This window comes from Osmerus mordax, chromosome 19 (genome assembly GCF_038355195.1).
Source record: "Osmerus mordax isolate fOsmMor3 chromosome 19, fOsmMor3.pri, whole genome shotgun sequence".
In the NCBI taxonomy this organism is placed as follows: Eukaryota; Metazoa; Chordata; class Actinopteri; order Osmeriformes; family Osmeridae; genus Osmerus; species Osmerus mordax.
Genome location: NC_090068.1, coordinates 13238787 through 13261843, shown reverse-complemented (window position 1 = coordinate 13261843; position 23057 = coordinate 13238787). Strand labels below are relative to the sequence as shown.

General features: G+C 50.0%; 2 protein-coding genes across 3 annotated transcripts; both read left to right on the top strand.

The window, feature by feature from the left end:
- The first annotated feature begins 1773 nt into the window (after positions 1–1773).
- On the top strand, positions 1774–4397 carry LOC136963308 (non-histone chromosomal protein HMG-14A-like). 2 transcript variants are annotated; one of them, XM_067257405.1, is made up of 6 exons: positions 1774–1915; positions 2774–2800; positions 2971–3000; positions 3121–3165; positions 3317–3421; positions 3641–4397. In XM_067257405.1, the coding sequence occupies exons 1-6, from the start codon at positions 1901–1903 to the stop codon at positions 3686–3688; spliced, it is 270 nt and encodes an 89-aa protein (XP_067113506.1). In that variant the 5' UTR covers positions 1774–1900; the 3' UTR covers positions 3689–4397. The 2 variants fall into 2 exon arrangements, with proteins under 2 accessions (XP_067113506.1, XP_067113505.1); XM_067257404.1 differs by having other exon boundaries at positions 3302–3421.
- Positions 4398–4689: 292 nt separating this feature from the next.
- Positions 4690–21589, top strand: brwd3 (bromodomain and WD repeat domain containing 3). Its single transcript, XM_067257304.1, is given in 41 exon segments — positions 4690–4826; positions 4976–5034; positions 5118–5147; positions 5342–5401; positions 5905–6055; positions 6337–6435; positions 6970–7130; positions 8068–8289; positions 8658–8758; positions 9189–9259; positions 9450–9550; positions 9645–9685; positions 10055–10159; positions 10772–10922; positions 11090–11224; positions 11425–11553; positions 11674–11899; positions 12221–12376; positions 12552–12726; positions 12831–12924; positions 13083–13253; positions 13359–13586; positions 13588–13653; positions 14076–14192; positions 14339–14446; positions 14543–14667; positions 14769–14851; positions 15135–15246; positions 15354–15415; positions 15508–15663; positions 15753–15873; positions 16093–16218; positions 16568–16640; positions 16757–16810; positions 17073–17216; positions 17383–17535; positions 17640–17809; positions 17893–17993; positions 18272–18409; positions 18624–19024; positions 19079–21589. Coding segments are annotated over 41 exon segments (5466 nt in total). The 5' UTR covers positions 4690–4792; the 3' UTR covers positions 19535–21589.
- Positions 21590–23057: the final 1468 nt, after the last annotated feature.

Here is a 23057-nt window from a genome sequence, read left to right as displayed (position 1 = left end):
ATTTTACTGTATTTAATATTCGCTTGATAAAGTTGTTGCAATCAACTTTAATTAAAAGTTTTGTCAGAGAAAACCATTTAAGATGTTAGAGGCCACTTTCTAAACTCGTCGCCGGTTTGTCTGCTGGATCCAGTCTACCGATGGATCCTGGCAAGACTGAGCCATGAGCCAGCGGTAACCAACTGTGCGTGTGAAGTACACTGACACTCCACAGTTTACTGTTCATCCTCTTGTTGCCCAAACCGCATGCCTGCTTGATCGCTGGCAAAGCCCATGTAAGATTGGTGTTTGATTACATTTAAAAGACCGCGATGTAAAGTTTACGGTCAGACGTTCAATGACAATTTGAGCCTACAGTTTAAACGCCTTTTGGCTTCCCATCTTTACATTGTGCATGCCATACCCACATGTAACATAAGATGGCAGTAGTTTACTACTTCAAATGTATAAAAAACGGTATAGCAGGCATGCATAGTAGTGATGTCTGTTTTGCTCAAGCAGTTTGACACTTTACCGTTTATTATTTAGATGTACACAAACACAAATCAGTCTTATAAAAATACCTTTCGGTATTGTGTTCTGAAGAAAAAAAGTGTCGTCTTCATTGTGAAAGTTCTATCACCACCAGAGTCCGTTGAGAGATCATCTCTCCTTGTGACTGTGGGTTCAGTCCCTAGTTTCCCCGGCCTACTTGATGGCATCAACCCACTAATCTGAGAGGACATTTTCAAAGCACCGCAGTGGTCCGCCCCAGTACCATCACTTAAGATGTCTTACTTTTTTATTTTTGCAGGGCCCCTTTATTGTTCACCTTGATGATCTTTTTCTGTTGTTTTCATGACGGGTGACACTTTTCTAAATAGATCCATACTGCCATCTAGTGAAAATTAGTAGTAGTGGAGGAGTTTGACTCCAATCGCCAAAAAAGTGCTCATGATCACTATAACCCAAACTATAGACGATATTGACAAGATGCTTTTCAGTCCACATATAGGTAGCCTACATAGCTATGACGCTGTTATTAAATGTAGCCTACAAGATTTTAGACATAGCTCTTAGAATCTATTGATGGGGCATTGGAGCTGATTCCTTCGTGTTGCTGTTCAGCATCCGCTCAATCTGCAGAGAATATATCTTGAATCTATCGCTCTTATTGGCCTACTTGACCTCTTCTTGAGTCGTTTACTTTGTGAAACAGTAGCCTATGGCGATAATGAAGTAGAAAATAAAAACAATGCTTTTTGCGTTTCATTGTAATTACATAAAACGTGTTGCATTTTTTAACTTCCTGTAAATGTAGATGCTGTTTTCTGGTTTCCACAAGGAAAATATCTAGATCTTTCATCTCTTAAGAAGGTATGAAAAGTGGTAATCTGTCTTTACAAGTAAAGGCCTTTTGACCGAATTTCGCTAGAGGACGTCAAATAGACCTGTCATCAAGGTCAAAATGTGGATGCATGCATTTTATAACATGCATAACATTGTAGGGCATGTATTTCAATTTTCAATTGTCAATCAACATCTTAAACATAATCCAGGACTCGATGTGCATGTAACTAATGTAGCCATCGTGGAAAGTTGAGTCAGATACAAAAACACCATATAAACGTTACCGCTATTCACTTCCATTAAAGAATTTCGCGCTAAAAAGATCTATGTTGAAAATCCTGTTCTTTTGTGACATCTATTCTCAGACTTTGATTGGCCAAGCGAAACATCAGTCACGTTTTAGGCGCACCTACCCTGCCCCCATCCAACCGCTGGGCTCGATGTGCTACTTGTGCTGTATGTTTACTACAGTATTAGTAATAAGAGAACGCCAGTCTCTTGAAAACTGTGAACTCAGTCAGAAAAAATTGCCTGTTAGTTTCTATCGAGCAAGAATCCCCCGAAATCCAACATGCCGAAGAGAAAGGTATGTAGACACCTATTCAACAGTCTTGACTAGATACTTTTGCCCATATAAATCAGTCGTGATAATATGTAGCGGACGAGACAAGAGAGATTTAATACAAATCTGCTGCAATCATTGATGAACGCAGCTGACAAAATGTGTTCGAAATAATTCTTGAAATTTTTTGGTTAACAAGTGGCGCCCTTTTCCAGTTCATACGGATGTTTATTTCTGGTTTCTTGAGAGGCGCTCATAGTCTTGTGTCGGTCCGAGTCAAGCAAAATCTCCATGCTACTGAAAGCACAAGCAGCCATGCTTTGCAGTTCCTAGCATTTCCATCGCGGACAGTCAAGCAAGAAAGGTGCCTTTTGACCCAAATATCGCACCGATTGGCATTAAAATGGCACTGAAAAATAAAGGGAAAACTCTAGTTTTTCGTCGACATTATTTGATTCTAAGATTGGCGCTAAAATAAACGATTTTAATGCATTCTTTGTTCATCGTGTCAAAGGACTGCTATTACGCCTTCTTACCGCCAGGTGGCGAAGTAAAGCATAACCAAATGCTGCCCATCCCCCTGACAAATTGGGTAAAAACCAATAGACTGTCCCAATAAAGCGGCGCTCTACGCTCCACTGGACTGATGATCCAGACAAGAACTCGCCGAAGCCCATAATCTGAGTAGTGAAGCTTCAGATCATTAAACGTGTGTAATGTCGGAAGTTGACTGAACGAGACTCAATTGATTAACAGTTTACTTTGTTTATTGCTCGTTTCTACACACAGGTCTAGTGTTTGGACATCTGTTTAGTTTAATCAATGAACATAAATTCAGTGCTTTAACGCTGCATATACACTTTGTATTTATTTATTCTTCAGGGAACAGATGAAGAGGTCAAAGAGGAGGTATGTTCAGTTCATCAAATACTGATCTGTGATTGTAATAATATTTATTGATGGAAGAGCTGTTGCTATTTGGAGCACTGGAACAATAGGTAGGTTTATGCCCTTGCAATTAGATACAAAAAGTTAGTATTCACCTCAGGTCTAATTGTCATTATTTTCCCTGCTTTCAGCCCCAGAGAAGATCTGCAAGGCTATCAGCGGTAGGAGCAAAATTCTACACGTCTTACTTTGACGTAACATTCATCTCATGCCAAATGTTTGTATTAAATCAAAACAAACTGGTGTGTGCATGTCTTTGACATTTCCTGCTCTGTTCTTAGAAACCAGCTCCCAAACCAGAACCAAAGCCAAAGAAGCCAGTGAAGGTATGTATCCTGTCAAGAACCTGCCATACCCTGCATCACCACTGACATCCATTCTGATATGTCGTCTCACTCAGATTTAGTTTGAATAAGATCCCGACACACTCGGCCCTCGCGAGTGTTTGTTAACCCATGGCAGGACCTGTCCTTGCAGAAAGCTAAAGAGGTAAACAGCAAGACGGAAGAGAAGAAGAAGGCGAAAGCAGAGGAGCCCAAGGAGAAGGAAAAGCCTGAGAATGGAGAGACCAAGACGAACGAAGTATGCCGTCGTGGTTACAACATTTACGTTATGCATGGAAATTTATGTTACTGCAAAATTTGTTACTAAATGACTCATTGGTAAAATCAAATGACTTTTGTCCAGAGAAGGTCAAACAAAAGTCTGGAGATTGTACCTTAATAAACAAAATGACTATATGTCCTTTTAAAATATAATCTGCAGCCGTGTGGTCATGTAGGCTCTGCTTGTGGTTTCCAGGTGGAAGCTCCGAAGGAACCAGAGAAAGATGACACAGCAGCCGAGTAGCTCCGCCCTGCCTCGCCCCGCCCTGCCCCGCTCCGCCCCGCTCTGCCTCGCCCTGCCCCGCCTCGCCAACCACACAGCCCCCAACTCTCATGTGGTTGCCTCAAAACATCAATTACCTTATTAACAGAGGAATATTTTTATCAAGAATTTTGTAATTATTGGTACAGGTTTTTAGCACAAAAGCAAAAAAGCTAAATTTGGAGGGTTTGTCTTTGTTAGGACGTAGTCACGTCGCTTTTAAGCAACAATGAGTTTCTGTTTTGTGTTTTATTTGTGTTATGTTGGACACAGAAAGGAAAATCGACAACTGGCAAACTAATTGCAACTGGTGCAGTTTATATCACATTGTGAGTTTACCAACTCATAACATTTGACTTTAGTAAGTTGTATTTTTACCCTTAATGTGCAGTGTTATTCTTTATTTGGGGGGTTGCTTTCTTTTAAAGTTGATTATCTGTAAGAAAGAGGATTTAAAAACAATTTCTGACAACATTCCAGGCATAATAAAAGCATGGAATCACCTGCTTCATAATTTTACTGGCTTTAAATTAATTTCACAAAGAAAGAGACTTTTCATGTATACAAGATGTTTTTGAAAACAATTGTTAAAAACATTTTTAACAGACAATTCTGATGACAAATGTGAAACTACCCACTGAAGTACTGGAGGTCTAATTGGAAATAAATGCAGTTATTGGATTTTTCCTCATGTTGCAACCTGTGTCATTTCTTTGTGCAAACTGAATAATACTAATTGTTTACCATTAGAAATCATTATCATTTGCCACTTCAAAACCTTATATTGTGGATTAGTTTATTGTACAGATACGGTTGCTTTTTATAGTTTAACAGCCAAAATCAACGAACGAAGGACGAAGTGGCTGTTCTTTGTGGGGACCCCCATGTGGCGTTTGCAAGAACTACCGAACTGCATTGATGATTCATCGGTCGCGAGGGGGCGCTAACGGAGCACCAGGTGGTCACAGAAGCTTGAGAAAGGAAAGGCCGAATACAGTGGGGAACAATTCAGAGGCTATCACTAGTAGCAAGCTAGCTAGCTAAATAAGGCACCAGATAGTCTAATGCCGCCGTCTCTCTCAAGTGATGGCAAAGGAACAGTGTTCACAAATCGAAGCTGGTGAGTGCTGCCATAGGGTTCACTGGAATATCAACGCAGCGAAACATTATTGATGTCAGTTAGCTAGTCAGTAGGCTAATTGTTAGCAAGTTGGCTAACGCTAGCTGAATGGTTGCTAGCGAGCTAATGTTTTTTCTCTCTCCTTTCAGAATTGTATTACCTCATTGCCAGATTTCTGCAGTCGGGACCTTGTAAAAAGGCGGCACAGGTAACACCGAACGATAATGTACATCAGTTATACATTACTACAAAATATGTCTGTTCTTACTACTAGAAACTCTCCCCATACAGATCCTTGTTGAGGAACTGGAAGAGTATGAGGTGAGACGCGTTTGCTCTTATTTACTTGTACCTTGCGTTTTCGTGAAATTTACCACTTTCTGCTGTATAGTGGTTTGTAATATTGTGCTACTGATACGTAGAGATATTACAGTAGCCAGCTATTGTATCCTAGATTGCTAGATAACGTTACCGAGTTTCGAAGCGCTTTTCCAACCGCGTGTCTACCTTTTTAGTTGATTCCTGAACGATGGAGTTGGAACGGAAAGCGATACAAACGAAACTTCGAAGACTGGGTGAGTGTTATTATGATAACTTATAGCCGACTGATTAATATTTATAACTTTTGTGATCATGTATTCGTAAAATTAAAAAAATCACAATTTTGAAGCATTTCAATTCTGTGTACACATTTGTAAGACACAATTCGTTATATGAACAAATAAATTACATTTAAATACATTTTATTATGTGTGTGTTAAACAATAAGTGCCGTGTTGTGTGTGGTATGGAGGAGGGGTTAACCGAGGGCAAACAGAACGAGGATGTACAAGGCCTTGTTAAATGTCAATCACCTTTGCGAGCCAATGAAATCCCAGTTACTATTTGAGCGAGCGGAGAGAATTTACAAAGTGTGAATGTGATTGGTCGTCGCCTCTGCGTGCCTACGTGCGTGCGCGTGTGTGTGTGTTTTGACTTGCTACACTAGATTACTTCCCTATTTAAATTAGTTGCTAATGTTTGCATCGCTAATTATCATTTTTTATGCATTTTACTCTCCACTTCATGTTGTCCACAGGTGATCCTAAACCAGCATATTCCAGCAGATTATCTACTGCGAGTATGCCGGCAAATAGGGCCTCTCATAGACCAGGCGGCTCCACCTTGCGTCCCAGGGGTGCAAACCTTGCTGGGGGTGGGGAAACAGTCTCTGCTCCGCACATCTAGAAGTGAGCCCTTCTATCACCTTCTTACTTCAGTGCCTCCATGTATTTAAATCGAGAGTATTGATTCATACAATTGAAAGATTTACACCCATATTATTATTCAGCGTAGCTATGTGCTGTAAAACAATGTGTTGTGGTTACATTGTTATTCTTATGATCTGTAGTTAAAGCCATGTTGTTGTGCAGTGATTGGAGTGTACCGGGTCTGTGTGTGTGTAGGTGTGTAGGTGTGTGCGTTTAGGTTGTCGCACATGAAACGATGTAATGCTGCTTGTGTGGGTCAGGTTGCAGCCATGTCGCGTGGAGCGGGTCCGCCGTTGCTGCGCTTCACCGGGGACGACCGCCAGAACCCCCCGCCGGCGACGCCCCCCCTCCCAGCGTCGGTAGGTTACATTTAGTCATTTAGCAGACGCTCTACAGGGACATTCCCCCGAGGCAAGCAGGGTGAAGTGCCTTGCCCAAGGACACAACGTCATTAGGCACGGCCGGAAATCGAACCAACAACCTTCTGATTAATAGCCCGACTCCCTAACCGCTCAGCCATCTGACCTCCCAGGTCAGATGGCTCCAAGGTTAGGTTCCAACTTCACCCAGACTGTGGAACTGTTACGACCCTCTCTACACAGAACTTTGTCACAGAACGTATAGACAGATCAAAAGCAAAGTAACCACACAACAACAATTAGCCCTCTCTAACCTTAACCCCGTCTAAGGAGAGAGAGAGAAGCCTAACTATAGAATAACATGTTTGGCAGTGTGCTCCTTGTACAGCAACGCGTGACTTGAGAGACATCAACATATGTAAATGTTACACAGACTTTCACGTACAAAAAGAGAGTTAGTTATTTCTCCAGGACTGGGGAGCAGCCTTGTCTTCCGCCCAGGCTGACCTCTGACCTTGTGTCTCCCCCGTCCAGTCTCCATCATGGGTGCCCGGCAGACCACAGGCTCCGCCCGCTTCGGCCACGCCCAGCCCACCTCCAGCTACTCTGGCCTGAAGCTTCACCGCAGGATCCTGGGGCACCTGTCCTCCGTGTACTGTGTGGCCTTCGACCGCACCGGCCGACGCATCTTCACCGTGAGGCTCGCTAGGAATATTATGATAACACATTATGATAACACATTATGATAACACATTATGATAACACATTATGATAACACATTATGATAACACATTATGATAACACATTATGATAACACATTATGATAACACATTATGATAACACATTATGATAACACATCTGATAACACATTATGATAACACATCTGATAACACATTATGATAACACATTATGCTAACACATTATGATAACACATTATGATAACACATTATGATAACACATTATGATAACACATTATGATAACACATTATGATAACACATTATGATAACACATTATGATAACACATTATGATAACACATTCTGATAACACATTCTGATAACACATTATGATAACACATTATGATAACACATTATGCTAACACATTATGCTAACACATTATGATAACACATTATGATAACACATTATGATAACACATTATGATAACACATTATGATAACACATTATGATAACACATTCTGATAACACATCTGATAACACATTATGCTAACACATCTGATAACACATTCTGATAACACATTCTGATAACATATTCTGATAACACATGATCGTGTTATAAATCCTCACCACTTCTGTTACATCAGTGGTTCTCAATCCTGGTCCTCGGGACCCCCTGTCCTGCATGTTTTAGACGAATGGGTCGTTATCAGGCCCATTTATTTGAATCAGGTGTGTTGGAGCAGGGAAATATCTAAAACATGCAGGGCAGGGGGTCCCGAGGACCAGGATTGAGTTATTGAGCTATTATTGTTATTGTTACCTGACTGGGTCAGAGCATTTACCTGCGAATTATTGAGCTTCCAGGTTCACTCCCTTGTGGGTGGCTTTGTATAAGAGCGTCTGCTTAACGAGTGATTTTCACACAAGAGCGCGTGTCTCCCGGTTGGTCCTCCAGGGTTCAGACGACTGTTTGGTGAAGATCTGGTCGACAGACGACGGGCGTCTGCTGTCCACGCTGCGCGGCCACGCGGCCGAGATCTCCGACATGGCGGTGAACTACGAGAACACGCTCATCGCCTCGGCCAGCTGTGACAAGATCATCAGGGTGTGGTGCCTCCGCACCTGCGCCCCCATCACCGTGCTGCAGGGGCACGCCGCTTCCATCACCTCCATACAGGTGAGACACTCTCCCCCAGGCTCTGCCTCGGGTTCTTGCTTTTCTGTGTTTCCCTGGGGGATGTTGTCGTGGTTACCCCCAACAGCATCCTCTGTTTGGGCCCGTGGTCTGGTGGCCCCTCTCTCCACGGCTGGGAGGTGACTGTGGCTTGTCTCTCTCCACGGCTGGGAGGGTGACTGTGGCTTGTCTCTCTCCACGGCTGGGAGGTGACTCTGGCTTGTCTCTCTCCACGGCTGGGAGGTGACTGTGGCTTGTCTCTCTCCACGGCTGGGAGGTGACTCTGGCTTGTCTCTCTCCACGGCTGGGAGGGTGACTGTGGCTTGTCTCTCTCCACGGCTGGGAGGTGACTCTGGCTTGTCTCTCCTCAGTTCTGTCCGGGGGTCAAAGGGATGATGCGGTATCTGGCCTCCACAGGAGCGGACGGCATGGTGTGCTTCTGGCTGTGGCACTCGCTCACCATGAAGTTCAGGTAGGTGTGACGCACCGCAGAGATATGGAGGGTGTTTAGGTGCAGGGATATGGAGGGTCTTTAGGTACAGTTCTGCAGAGATATGGAGGGTGTTTAGGTGCAGTTCTGCGGAGATATGGACGGTGTTTAGGTGCAGGTCTGCAGGGATATGGAGGGTGTTTAGGTGCAGTTCTGCAGAGATATGGAGGGTGTTTAGGTGCAGTTCTGTGGGCGTATGTGAAGCCCTCTGTGATATTGCCTCTATACAAGTAACAATTGCTTTGTTGATCTGAGGAACTCAGATCTGGGCTCTGACACAGTGTAAGTTACGCTCTTTAGATATTACTATATTAAGATTTGCAATTTTGCTTTCATCCCTGGCTCAGAGCTACCGCTTATCTTTGTGTTTCATGGTCCGTGTAGCGAAACATTAAATCTGTCCTCCCTGCAGCGATCGTCCTGTCAAGTTCATCGAGCGCTCCCGTCCCGGCGTCCAGATCTCCTCCTCCTCCTTCAGCAGCGGTATTTGGCCCAACTCCTCTCCTTCTATCGGTTAATTGTGAAACACGGCACCAAGACAACCTTGAGAGTTCCCTATGAGAGGGGGATGAACTCGAGTCACAACACTAGATGCGTTTGGACGTTTATTCAGCCTAATATCCGTCTCTTATCCTCCTTCTTCTTCTTCTTCTTCTTCTTCTGTGGTGTTCAGGCGGGATGTTCCTGGCCACAGGAAGCACGGACCATGTGATCAGGGTGTACTACCTGGGCTCTGACACCCCCATGAAGCTCTCGGAGCTGGATGCTCACATGGTGAGGAGGGCCTGGAGGGGCAGACCTCGTACCTCTCACTGTGGTATCCTAAACAATGATACTTACTGTCCATCAAACCCTCTTCTTTTCCCAGGACAAGGTTGTGGTCGTCCAGTTCTGTAACAACAGTGACAGGTTAGTGTATGGACAAAGATCCCGCCCATAAACTTCCATTCAAGTCCGACTTAGGTTTTGGCAGCTACACTGCTGCCTACCCCTGGTTACCCCCCTTCCACAGACTTCCATTCAAACCAAAAGAGGGAGTCAGGTGGCTGAGCGGTTAGGGAATCGGGCTAGTAATCAGAAGGTTGCCGGTTCGATTCCCCTCCAGGCCAATGACGTTGTGTCCTTAGGCAAGGCACTTCACCCTACTTGCCTCGGGGGGAATGGCCCTGTACTTTACTGTAAGTCGCTCTGGATAAGAGCGTCTGCTAAATGTACTAAATGTAAACCTGAGTTTCTGATTGGCTGTGGGCTGATGCTGTGTGTCTCCTGTGTTCCCAGCCTGAGGTTTGTGAGCGGCAGTCGTGACGGCACTGCCAGAGTCTGGCATTACCAGCAGCAGGAGTGGAAGAGCATCAGTCTGGACATCGCCGCCAGACTACCGGGGTGAGAGGGCACACGGCAACGGTTGCTAGGCTGCTTTGTTGAATACTCGTTTCTGATTGGTCAATTTAGGGGCATTCTAAGGTTTTTTTCGGAAGCAATAAGATACATTTTAGATGCAGGAACACAACACAGGGTGCATTTAGCAGTAGTGACCTAGTCTCTATACGTTGATCCCTTACACAGAGTGAATGGATGAGGGCTGTGTCTCGTGTTGAGGTCAGTGTGTGTTGAGGTCAGTGTGTGTTGAGGTCAGTGTATTGAGGTCAGTGTATTGAGGTCAGTGTATTGAGGTCAGTGTATTGAGGTCAGTGTATTGAGGTCTGTGTGTGTTGAGGTCTGTGTGTGTTGAGGTCTGTGTGTTGACGTGTGTGTGTGTTGAGGGCAGTGTGTGTTGAGGGCAGTGTGTTGAGGGCAGTGTGTGTTGAGGTCAGTGTGTTGACGTGTGTGTGTGTTGAGGGCAGTGTGTGTTGAGGGCAGTGTGTGTTGAGGGCAGTGTGTGTTGAGGTCAGTGTGTGTTGAGGGCAGTGTGTGTTGAGGTCAGTGTGTTGACGTGTGTGTGTGTTGAGGGCAGTGTGTGTTGAGGGCAGTGTGTTGACGTGTGTGTCCTCCCAGGACTGCTGTGGTGAACGGAGATGATAAGACCAAGCTGGTGGTCACCATGGTGGCGTGGGACCGTGGCGACCGTACGGTCATCACCGCCGTCTCCAACTACCTGCTGAAGGTGTGGAGCTCCACCTCTGGACAGCTGCTGCACGTGCTCTCTGTGAGTCTCCTGGCCTCTGGCCCCGCCCCCAGCGCTGTCACTTCCTTTTTCCGTACACAAACGCCACATGTTCATGTCTCCTGAGTTGAGTTTCATGGATTTTCCTTCTTTTTACACACACCAACACACAAACGGTGCTCACACACACACACACACACACATCCCAGGGCCATGATGATGAGGTGTTTGTCCTGGAAGCTCACCCCTTTGACCAGCGCATCATGCTGTCTGCTGGCCATGACGGCAACATCTTCATCTGGGACCTGTCCAAGGGAGCCAAGATACGCAACTTCTTCAACATGGTGGGTGGCTCACGGAAATTCTATTTCATTCATTGAGAATCTTCATCGTCTGCATTTGAAGTCTGTTAGTCCAGGACTAAGATTAATCCATGTTTGGGAAGACTGTTTTATAGCCCATAGTCCTAAAAATATAGGACTAAATAATGATTTTTGCCCTCAGCGACATTCTCACCATCCCTCTGTCCTCACTGTGGTTGCAGATTGAAGGCCAGGGCCATGGTGCTGTGTTCGACTGCAAGTTCTCTGCTGACGGCCAGCACTTCGCCTGCACAGACTCCCACGGCCATCTGCTCGTCTTTGGCTTCGGCTGTAGCGGCCCGTACGAGAAGGTGAGGCCTGCTAGCCTGCTAGCATGTTAGCATGTTAGCATCCCGGGGAGAGAAGCTAAGTTCTACACCAGCTCTATCTAGTTCAGTTCCACCCAACACCTTACGGTCTCCCCGCTCCAGATTCCAGACCAGATGTTCTTCCATACTGACTTCCGCCCACTGATCCGTGACGCCAACAACTATGTCCTGGACGAGCAGACCCAGCAGGCCCCCCACCTCATGCCCCCGCCCTTCCTGGTGGACGTGGACGGGAACCCACACCCTCCCCACTACCAGCGCCTGGTTCCTGGCAGGGAGAGCTGCAAGGAGGAGCAGCTGGTGCCTCAACTAGGCTACGTAGCTAACGGTAAACCATCTCCCCTGTAGCACAGCTAGGCTACGTAGCTAACGGTAAACCATCTCCCCTGTAGCACAGCTAGGCTACGTGGCTAACGGTAAACCATCTCCCCGTAGCACAGCTAGGCTACGTAGCTAATGCTAAATCACCTCCCTTGTAGCTCAGCTAGGCTACGTAGCTAATGCTAAACCACCTCCCTTGTAGCACAGCTAGGCTACGTAGCTAACACCTCCTTTCAGCAAACACTGATCTTCCTACTTGTATAGAAACGTCCTGTCAGCTTCAGCAGTGAGATCACACGTGTCCTCTGTGTTTGGTGTCGTTGCCTAGGTGATGGGGAGGTGGTGGAGCAGGTGATTGGTCAGCAGACAGCAGAGCGTGACCAGGCCGGGGCAGGAAGCCTATTGGACAACCTGATCAGAGAGCTGCAGGACCAGCACAATGGAGATGGAGATCTGGACACAGAGGCCCAGCCCGTTCCGGAGGGTACGTTTAGATATATATTCTAAAGATACATTTTTAGTTTCTTGGACAGTTTAAGTGAAGTGTGACAGGAAGGCAGAAGGGAAAACATGCAGCTAAGGTCCAATGGGCAGAATCCGGCTTCTGTGATTGGCTAGCGTGCTCGGGTGTGGTGCTAACGTGTCGTCCCGTGGCCCAGGTGAGCAGGAGGGCGTGGCGGCGGAGGCCAGCGCGGGCACGCTGAGCAGCGGCCAGGTGCAGGGAGTGCGTCAGATGCACCACAACGCCCCCCGCAGCCAGATGGCCACCGAGAGAGACCTGCTCGCATGGAGCAGGAGGGTGGTGGTGACGGAGGTACAGCAGGGGGTCCACAGGTGAGACACCACACACACACACACACACACAGACATTCCCCTTGCTGCAGGCTCAGTCTAAGACGATGTGTTTGTCTTCTCTGTGTGTGTGTGTGTGTGTGTAGGGTGATGGAGGAAACGAGGCGGGCCAAGGGGGAGGTGGAGTGTTCTCTGTACAACACTGAGAGGAAGAAGAAGCCTGTGGCTGCTGCCACCCCTGTGAGTGTCTCCATTATCCCTCCATCCCTCCCCATCCCTCATACCTCCCTCCCTCATCCCTTCCTCATCCCTCCCTTCCTCAACCCCCCAGCCCAGATTCTCCTTCATCCCAGAGCAAGACAGGAAACTAACGCTGGCTCCTCCCTCCTGTCTCCCAGAGCGACCCCCAGGTGTCGTCCGTTCGCACCCTGCGGCCGAGCCGGAGGAAGAAGCCGCAGAGGCACTCCTACCAGACTCGCTCTGCACGCGTGCGGCGCCCGGCCGACCGGGGCAGGGGAGGGGGGGCCAGGGCGAGCGACAGCCAGGCGGACTCCGACAGCGATGGAGAGGTGAGGGAGGGGGGAGGTGGTCACAGTTTAGTCATGACGGTACAGCAGCAGAACTGTACCAGAAGGACTGTTGGACTAAATGTGTGTGTGTGTGTGTGCGCGCAGGCAGAGGAGCAGATGGAGGCCAGCGATGCGTCGTCTGATGGTGAAGCCAGGTGGCAGAGCGACAGCAGCTCCAGCGAGTCGTCCAGTGACTACTCTGATTGGACGGCTGACGCTGGGATCAACCTCCAGCCTCCCAAACGGACGAGCCGGCGGCAGGTCCGCCCCCCGGGGTACAGCAGCTCCGAGGAGGGAGAGGGCGGGGAGGGGGAGGAGGGAGAGGGGGGGGGAGGGGGAGGCCAGCCGGAGACCAGCGGATAAGAAGAAGAAAAAGAGGCCAACCCAGACCAAACAGAAGGTACGTCCACACACCTCCAGTGGTGCCACACACACCTCCAGTGGTGCCACACACACCTCCAGTGGTGCCACACACACCTCCAGTGGTGCCACACACACCTCCAGTGGTGCCACACACACCTCCAGTGGTGCCACACACACCTCCAGTGGTGCCACACACACCTCCAGTGGTGCCACACACACCTCCAGTGGTGCCACACACACCTCCAGTGGTGCCACACAGGAACAGCCTCTAATCTAAAGCAGTCAACACATAAATGATGTACTATAACCTAACTACATACAAGACCAGGGTACAGAGGATCAGTCGTATGCTTGGCAGTCAGACACAGGGGATCCTATCCCAACGTCAGGGCAGTCACACACACTAGTGTTGTCCTGTGGCTGAGCTGGATGATGACCCGGGGTGTTCTGTGTGCTCAGAAGCCCAGCACGTCTCTCTCTCTGGCTGGGTGTGACGCGGAGGAGTGGCTGCCCCCCTCCTGGATCATGGAGACCTTCCCCCGTCGCTCTCCCTTCGTGCCCCAGATGGGCGATGAGGTAAGCGGGCTCCCTGCCTCCCAGGAGTGGGGTCACACCTCCAGGGGCTAGCCTTTCTATATAAAAAAAAAAAAAGTTTTTAGATAAATAAATATATTCTATAGAGGCTAGCGTCTCCTGTGCTGATGCATGGTGTCTCGTTGCAGCTCATCTACTTCAGGCAGGGCCACCAGGCCTACGTCAGGGCCGTCCGTAGGGCCAAGGCCTACAGCATCAACCCTCAGAAGCAGCCCTGGAACAAGCTCAACCTCAGGGTGAGAGGAACGACCTGCGTGCCGCTGCTTCCTGCTGCGCTGTCTCTGACGGAGCACAACGTTTGACCTCCGTCTCTCTCCTTCTCTGTGTTGTAGGACCAGGAGTCTGTGAAGGTGGTTGGCATCAAGTACGAGGTGGGCCCTCCCACTCTGTGCTGTCTGAAGCTGGCCTTCCTGGACCCCATATCAGGCAAAATGACCAGCGAGTCCTTCTCCCTCAAGTCAGTTCCACCCCCGCTCATCTCAGCTGTTCTGACGTCAGTGGTGTTTATTTCTAGCCCCGGGTTCTGTGTTCTAGCTTAACGGTACGTTGTTCCATCAGGTACCATGACATGCCTGACGTCATCGATTTCTTGGTGCTACAGCAGTTTTATAATGAAGCTAAAGAACACAACTGGCAACCAGGTTAGTAGTCATCCACCATCCATCCCTCCACCCTGCCCTCCATCCAGCCTCCCTCCATCCAGCCTCCCTCCATCCAGCCTCCCTCCACCCTGCCCTCCATCCAGCCACCCTGCCCTCCATCCAGCCTCCCTCCACCCTGCCCTCCATCCAGCCTCCCTCCACCCTGCCCTCCATCCAGCCTCCCTCCATCCACCCTGCCCTCCATCCACCCTGCCCTCTTTCCCTCCATCCCCCCTCCTCCCAGAGGGCTGGTGTCTCGTTCTAACCCTGTGTCATCTGTCAGGTATGCGCTTCCGGAGTATCATCGACAACGCCTGGTGGTTCGGCTCTGTGGAGGACCAGCAGCCCTTACAGTCAGAGTACCCAGACAGCCTGTTCCAGTGTTACATAGTCCAGTAAGTACCCACACTCTGTTCCAGTGTTACATAGTCCAGTAACCTACACAGCTGAATATGTGGAGGTGAGAGAGAGCAGGTGTGTTGACGTTCTGTCCCCTCCTCAGGTGGGACAACGGGGAGAGAGAGAGGATGAGCCCGTGGGACATGGAGCCCATTCCTGATGAAGGTCAGTAGACACACACACACACACACAGGCCTCCACCCAGACACACACATACAGAACTAACACACACACCGTGTCCCACCCCCCCCCCCCAGCTGCGTTCCCGGAGGAGGAGGGTGACGGCGTTCCGGTGACGGAGGAGGAGCTGCGGTCCCTGCTGTACGCGCCGCAGGAGGGGGAGTGGGGAGCGCACAGCCGGGATGAGGACTGTGAGAGGGTCGTCCACGCCATCGATGACCTGCTGACGTTAGGTACGCCCCGACACGCTGACCATGAGGGTTTGAGGTTGAGTGTTTTGAGGTCATCAGGCTGAGGTTGACAGGTTGAGGTGTGTCTGCAGATGTGGCGAAGGCGTTTGGCGTGCCGGTGGACCTGCGTGATTACCCCCAGTACTGCACCGTGGTGGCCTACCTCACGGACCTCAGCACCATCCGCAAGAAGCTGGAGAACCGCTTCTACAGGTCAGTCTCACTCACACACACACACACACACCTCCTCTCTCTCTCACACACACACCTCTCTCTCTCTCACACACACCTTCTCTCTCTCTCTCACACACACACACACACACACCTCTCTCTCTCTCACACACACCTTCTCTCTCTCACACACATACCTTCTGTGTCACACACACTCCTGATGTTGGGCTCTCCCAGAGCTGACCTTCTCCTTTCCTGCAGGCGTATCTCTGCTCTCATGTGGGAGGTGCGCTACATCGAGCACAACGCTCGCACCTTCAACGAGCCCCAGAGCCCCATCGTGGCTGCGGCAAAGGTGGTGACCGACGTGCTACTGCTCTTCATCGGGTGAGTGCCAGCCTCCAGTCGCATCTGAGGCCAGCCTCCAGTCGCATCTGAGGCCAGCCTCCAGTCGCATCTGAGGCCAGCCTCCAGTCGCATCTGAGGCCAGCCTCCAGTCGCATCTGAGGCCAGCCTCCAGTCGCATCTGAGGCCAGCCTCCAGTCGCATCTGAGGCCAGCCTCCAGTCGCATCTGAGGCCAGCCAGCCTATTTACACCTCACAGAGACCCACATATCAGCTCCTGTTAGTGGACCTAAGACCCTCAGAGATGAGGGGAACCCTGTAGATGTTAAGCAGCTGCCATGATGAACACCCTGTAGATGTTAAACAGCTGTGTGTTCCTGCTTGTCTGCAGGGACCAGAGCAGCTTCGACATCATGGATCTGTACCACCGGGTCAAGACGGAGATGAGCAGCGGAGAGGAGGAGGTGAGGGGAGGAGCCCGCTTGGCTCACAACGCTTCCTGCTTCACCCAGGAAATTACACGTGTCATGTTTTCAGTGTTCCAAACTTAACCACTCTGTGTGTGTGTGTGTGTGCGCAGACCGTGGAGGTGGATGTGGACTCGGACACCCCAGGCACGTCCACAGGACAGCGGGTGAGTGCGGCAGGCTGTGGTTCCTCCTCAGGAACGCTTCAGTTGTAGTCAGAACCTAAACACTGGTACACCTCGTTGCTGTCAGGAGACTCCAGGAGAAAGATGTTAGTGATTTGTAAACCCTAGGGCAGGGGTTCTCAACCCTGGTCCTCAGGGACTCCCTGCCCTGCATGTTCTAGAGCAGGACCACCCGGCCCTGTCAGAACCTGGTGAGCGTTCCCTAGGGTTGTCCTGTCCTGAATGTGTCTCCTGTCTCTGGCAGCACCCCCGGGCGTCTCCTAAGAAGCGCGGGGTGGTGTTAGACGTGCGAGCGTGGCGGGGGCAGTGTCTGGAGCTGGTGAGGCGCATGGTGGACTCCCCCGACTCTGAGCCCTTCAGACAGCCTGTAGACCTCTTCATTTACCCAGTAAGATCCTCTCTAAACCTCTTCATTTACCCAGTAAGATCCTCTCTAAACCTCTTCATTTACCCAGTAAGATCCTCTCTAAACCTCTTCATTTACCCAGTAAGATCCTCTCTAAACCTCTTCATTTACCCAGTAAGATCCTCTCTAAACCTCTTCATTTACCCAGGACTACAGGGACATAATTGACACCCCGATGGACCTGGGCACCGTGTCGGAGACCCTGCTGGAGGGGAACTACGAGAACCCCATGGAGTTCTCCAAAGACGTCCGCCTCATCTTCAGCAACTCCAAGGCCTACACGCCCAACAAGAAGTCCCAGGTGAGAGCCTGTCGCCATGGAGACACGAGGGAAGATGACATGGAAACCAAAAAAAAAACTAAATAAAACGGTGTCTGACCTGTGACCTGGTGACCCCTCCCCAGATCTACACCATGACCCTCAGCCTGTCGGCCTCGTTTGAGAAGCAGATCATCGCCATCATCTCCGACTACAAGTCGGCGTTTCAGAACCAGCGCAGGAGCCGCCAGAGGCAGAACTACAGGAAGAGGCTTCACAGTGGAGGCAGCTCCCCCCCCCCCAGCACACCCTGCAGGTACACACACACACACACTTACACACACACGCACCCTACACACACCCCCATCTTATCTGCTTCTAACCCACTATCTTGTCCAGTCCCAGAGGGAAACACAAGTCAGGGAAGAAAACCAAACCAAACAAATCCAGGACCTCATCCAAAACCTCATCCAAGAGTCGACCTCGCCGGCCGTCTCAAGGTAAGCCTGTGTGCGTGTGCGTGTGCGTGTGTGTGTGTGAGGGCCAGGTGTGTGGTATGTTTGTGTGTGTGTGATGGCCAGGTGTGTGGTATGTTTGTGTGTGTGTGAGGGCCAGGTGTGTGGTGTGTGTGTGTGTGTGTGAGGGCCAGGCGTGTGTGTGAGGTGTGTGTGTGTGTGTGTGTGTGAGGGCCAGGCGTGTGTGTGTGAGGGCCAGGCGTGTGTGTGTGTGAGGGCCAGGCGTGATGCTGCAGGGAGACTGACTGTGGATGTGTCCTCAGCAGCCTCAGAGTCCAGCGGTGGGCTGGTGGATGAGGACAGCCAGAGCTCAGGGCCAGCCAGCCACAGCAGCTCCCAGGGCCCCAGCAGGCAGACCCGCAGCAGGGCCCCGGGCCGCAGGGCGCCCAGCAGCAGGGCAGGTACGACCACCACCTTGTCCTGGATGAAAGACAACCAGATTGTAATCAAATCATTTCTAGAAAATGCTATGGAAATGATTTGAACCTGATTTGACGGTCATCAAGTGGGTCTGTTTGTGTTGACGTGGCACAGGAGAGAGATGTGTGGCTCAGAAGTGGGCTAGTTCTTGTAGTGGTGTGGTACAGTAGTGACGTGTGTGTGTTCTCTCTCCAGCGCCGCTGCGTAACGGACCTCTAACCAACGGCTCCAGACAGAGTCTGAGGAGACAGCTGCTCAGCGCCAATCAGGAGCAGGCGTCTGGCAGGTCCAACAGCTCCTCCTCCTCATCGTCCTCCTCATCATCCTCATCCTCCTCGTCATCCTCGTCTTCGTCCTCCTCGTCCGACGGGGACGGAGAGTCCGACTCGGACGTGGAGAAGTTTGTGGAGGGGGGCGACCACGACTACAGTAAGGCTCCCTGCCTCCACACTCGCAGCAGGGGCCAGGCAGCAGCCCCGGGGAAGAGGAGGAGGAGAGGAGAGAGGCTCCCAGAGAGGGCTAAACGAGCCCGGATACAGCAGGAGGAAGAGGAGGAGGAGGAGGAGGAAGAAGAAGAGGAGGACGAGGAAGGAAAGGTGGAGGAGGAGGAGGAGGAGGAGGAGGAGGAAGGGAAAGAGGAGGGGGGCCAGGACGAGGAGGAGGAAGAGGAGGAGGAAGAGGAGGGCCAAGAAGAGGAAGGTGAGGAGGAGGAGGAGGAAGAGGAGGAGGAGCAGCCGCAGCCTCAGGAGGAGGTAGCAGGCGAGGAGGAGGATGAGGAACAGGAGCCAGAGGAGGAGGAGGAGCCTGATGAGGAGGAGGAGGAGGAGGGGGAGGACACGGACCAGGAGGAGGGCGGGGGGGTTACCAGGGCGACGGCGGCGGAGCTCCGACCGAGGAGCCGCCGGCAGAGGAAAGGTCTGCGTGTGAACACCAGGAACCAGGGGCGCAGGACGGTGCTGTACAACGACGAGTCTGAGGAGGAGGCCCCTGCCGGGGAGGACCCAGCCGGAGAGGACCCCCTCAACCTGGGCCTGTCCCGCTCCGGGAGGGTGCGCCGCATGACGGAGAAGGCTCGCGTCAGTCACCTGATGGGCTGGAACCACTGACACCTTCAACCCCCCCCCCCGCCGCCCCCCAGGGCTGCAACCAAGACTGTCGACTAACTACAAGGAAATAATGAAACAAAATACTGCAGGGATTTTCTTTTTTTGTTTTTCTTTTGTATGATTGTTGTAATGATGATGATTGACTTTGTGTTGAAGACTGTTTACGCCTCTAAACGGGCAGTGGTGCTGTAGACTTCTTACCAAGGATTCCTTCCCTGGTCCGTACAGTCACATGGACATACACAAGACACTCCCTCACTCACCACCGCCTTACCGCTTCCGGCCCGGTGTAGTCCGAGTCTTCCCCACATCTGCCTCAATATCTCTCTCTCGATCTCTCCTTACCTCTCTCTCTCATCTCCTGCCCCCTCTCATCCTCATCCTTCCTCCCTCCCTCCCTCCGCCTGGTTGTGTTTCAGCTGTGGTCATACAGCAGGAGTTCACACATGCCAAACACGGTGCTTGTTTTCTATCTCAAGGTGGCTTTCTGTTTCCACCAGGGAAACGGAGACACACCTCTCCTCCCAGGCAGATTCATCAGGTTGATACAATCATGTTAGCTGGAGTCTTCTGTTCATAAAGTATGGATTCATCTGTCCCCCTCTTCCATGGAGAGCCTGTGTTGATGGATGATCCAGTGAGTAAGGCCTGTGTTCCCTCCTCTCTGAAGCCCATTCATAGACTTTAGCTGACCAGGTGAGTCATCGTATTAATTCACGTTCATGGTGCACATGTGCGGAGGCCTGGTCATAGAGGGCTGTCGTCATGACGTTTTAGAGAGGAAGTTAAAGGGGCTTCTCTGTTTCCCTGTTTGTTGATAAAGTGCTGCATGCCTGCTGTCACCTGTCATTAAGGACATCCTGAGCTTCCAGGCCAGATGCGTTTTAATGCTCTCCCTCCCCCACTGTAAACGACTTCACACTGGTGTAAACTTACTATGTATTTGCACAGACACCCCAGATATAGGCGTGACTTTCCCCTCATCCAGTCGTTTGTTTGGGCTTGAGTTCGATCTTTTTTAATAGATGGTGAAGTGTAAATGTGTATAGCTGCAAGTGTGGGAAAAGGCCAGAGCTTGTTGGATCAGATGTAAGACTCAACCTCCTGGATTCCCTCGCTCAACTCTGCCCCTGCAAGCGCAGTGCATTATGGGTAGATGGTTTATGCATCCCCTCACTTCCCCTATTTACTCAAATGAAGACCTTTTTTTTTTTTTTTTTTTTTTTTTTTACTACAGATATTTATTTTTTCACTATATTATACACTTTGCAATGACTTCTTATCTAATAATAAGGGTGAGATATTTGCACATGACGTATTGTGCAAGGCAGCTGAGATGGTGTGTGTACCAGTTAGCTCCTGATCATGTTCACAACATACAAGCCGTTTTCATGCAGGTTCAATACATACAGATAACAGGACATTGTGCCAATATTATATTCATTTGGATCCACCTAAGGGACCACAAAGCTGAATTTGAATTTAATAAGAAAATGTATGGAAGGTAGTCATGTACATAATTTGTTGTCAAAAAAGACCTCAAGTTTATTTCTTAAATTAATTTTTTTTCCTGCTAATTCATTGAGCCTGCTTTGTGATGCACCTTCCAGGGTGAACTGTTGACAGATGTGGTTTTTGAGAGCTTTACGGAGGTTCCTGGGGTGAAACGTAAGCCATCGCTGCAACACAGCATCACTTGGGGAGAGCCAGGTCTTCCACTGTGTAGCCTTGGTGCCCTCTGATGTCATTCAGGAAGCAGGTTGTCTGGTCCCCAGATGGTCCCCTTACATTTACCCCCCCATAGCCCCGCCTCCTTACCTTTACCCCCCCATAGCCCCGCCTCCTTACCTTTACCCCCCCATAGCCCCGCCTCCTTACCTTTACCCCCCCATAGCTCTGCCTCCTTACCTTTACCCCCCCATAGCCCCGCCTCCTTACCTTTACCCCCCCCATAGCTCCGCCTCCTTACCTTTACCCCCCCATAGCCCCGCCTCCTTACCTTTACCCCCCCATAGCCCCGCCTCCTTACCTTTACCCCCCCCATAGCTCCGCCTCCTTACCTTTACCCCCCCATAGCCCCGCCTCCTTACCTTTACCCCCCCATAGCTCCGCCTCCTTACCTTTACCCCCCCATAGCTCCGCCTCCTTACCTTTACCCCCCCATAGCCCCGCCTCCTTACCTTTACCCCCCCATAGCTCCGCCTCCTTACCTTTACCCCCCCATAGCCCCGCCTCCTTACCTTTACCCCCCCATAGCCCCGCCTCCTTACCTTTACCCCCCCATAGCCCCGCCTCCTTACCTTTACCCCCCCATAGCCCCGCCTCCTTACCGTCACCCCCCACCCCATCTCAGGCCATGTTGCTGCCACTCAAGCCTCCCAACTAGGGAAGGAGATTGTACTCTGGGAAATCAAATCATTAGCAAAACTCTGTTTTTGTTTATTTTATTTTATTTTTACTGTTTTTTTGGTAGCCAATTAAGGGGTTAGCATTAACTTGTGCTAGCTGATTCTGCTAAATGGTGGTAGATTTGAGATGATGTCCTTGGGCCAATACATAAGATTCATATTTTGGGAACTTTATACTTTACTTTTGATAGATGGTCTAAGGGATCTGTCTCCAACAACAGATCAGTAGGAACCAGAAAATGACATTCTAGGTGTAAAATGCTTATTTGTGACTGTCTTTTTATACACAATGTTTTGATTGTGTGTGTGTATGTGTGTGTGTGTGTTTTTTAATAAAAAGGAGCAGAGTAGATTTTCTCCCAAGGTTATGCCGATTGTACATGTGTTTTTGTTCTCTCGCTAACGTTAAGCTTTTACCCAGATATTCTCTTTCAGCATGTTAATAGTACTTTGGAAACTAAAATGGTCAATGTTCCATCACTCCCAAAAGATAAAAGGTTAACAAACAGTTCTCCTGCCAAGCCTTCCAGATGTTTTCCTGATTGCCGTCGATTTGTCACAGCAAGGCTTGCTGGTATTTGCAACATGCTCATCCTTCTAAATCACTAAAATCTCACAATAGCCGCTCTTCTTTGGTTGTCGGAGGACCATCCCAGACTGGATGAGTCATCTCTAGCTGCCCCCTCAAAGCTGTGATGAGTCATAAGCATACACCATGTCCTGGATCTGCAGTGTGGGCCACCACACAACCCCCTCTCATCCACCCTCACCAACACCAGCCCCCCTCTCATCCACCCTGACCTACACCAGCCCCCCTCTCATCCACCCTCACCAACACCAGCCCCTCTCATCCACCCTCACCAACACCAGCCCCCCTCTCATCCACCCTCACCAACACCAGCCCCTCTCATCCACCCTCACCAACACCAGCCCCTCTCTCATCCACCCTCACCAACACCAGCCCCTCTCATCCACCCTCACCAACACCAGCCCCCCTCTCATCCACCCTGACCTACACCAGCCCCCCTCTCATCCACCCTCACCAACACCAGCCCCTCTCTCATCCACCCTCACCAACACCAGCCCCTCTCATCCACCCTCACCAACACCAGCCC

Coding starts and splice junctions, on each gene's coding strand:
- LOC136963308 (XM_067257404.1), top strand. Junction 3,166..3,301: donor AGCCAAAGAAGCCAGTGAAG/GTATGTATCCTG, acceptor AACCCATGGCAG/GACCTGTCCTTGCAGAAAGC. Junction 3,422..3,640: donor GAGAGACCAAGACGAACGAA/GTATGCCGTCGT, acceptor TGTGGTTTCCAG/GTGGAAGCTCCGAAGGAACC.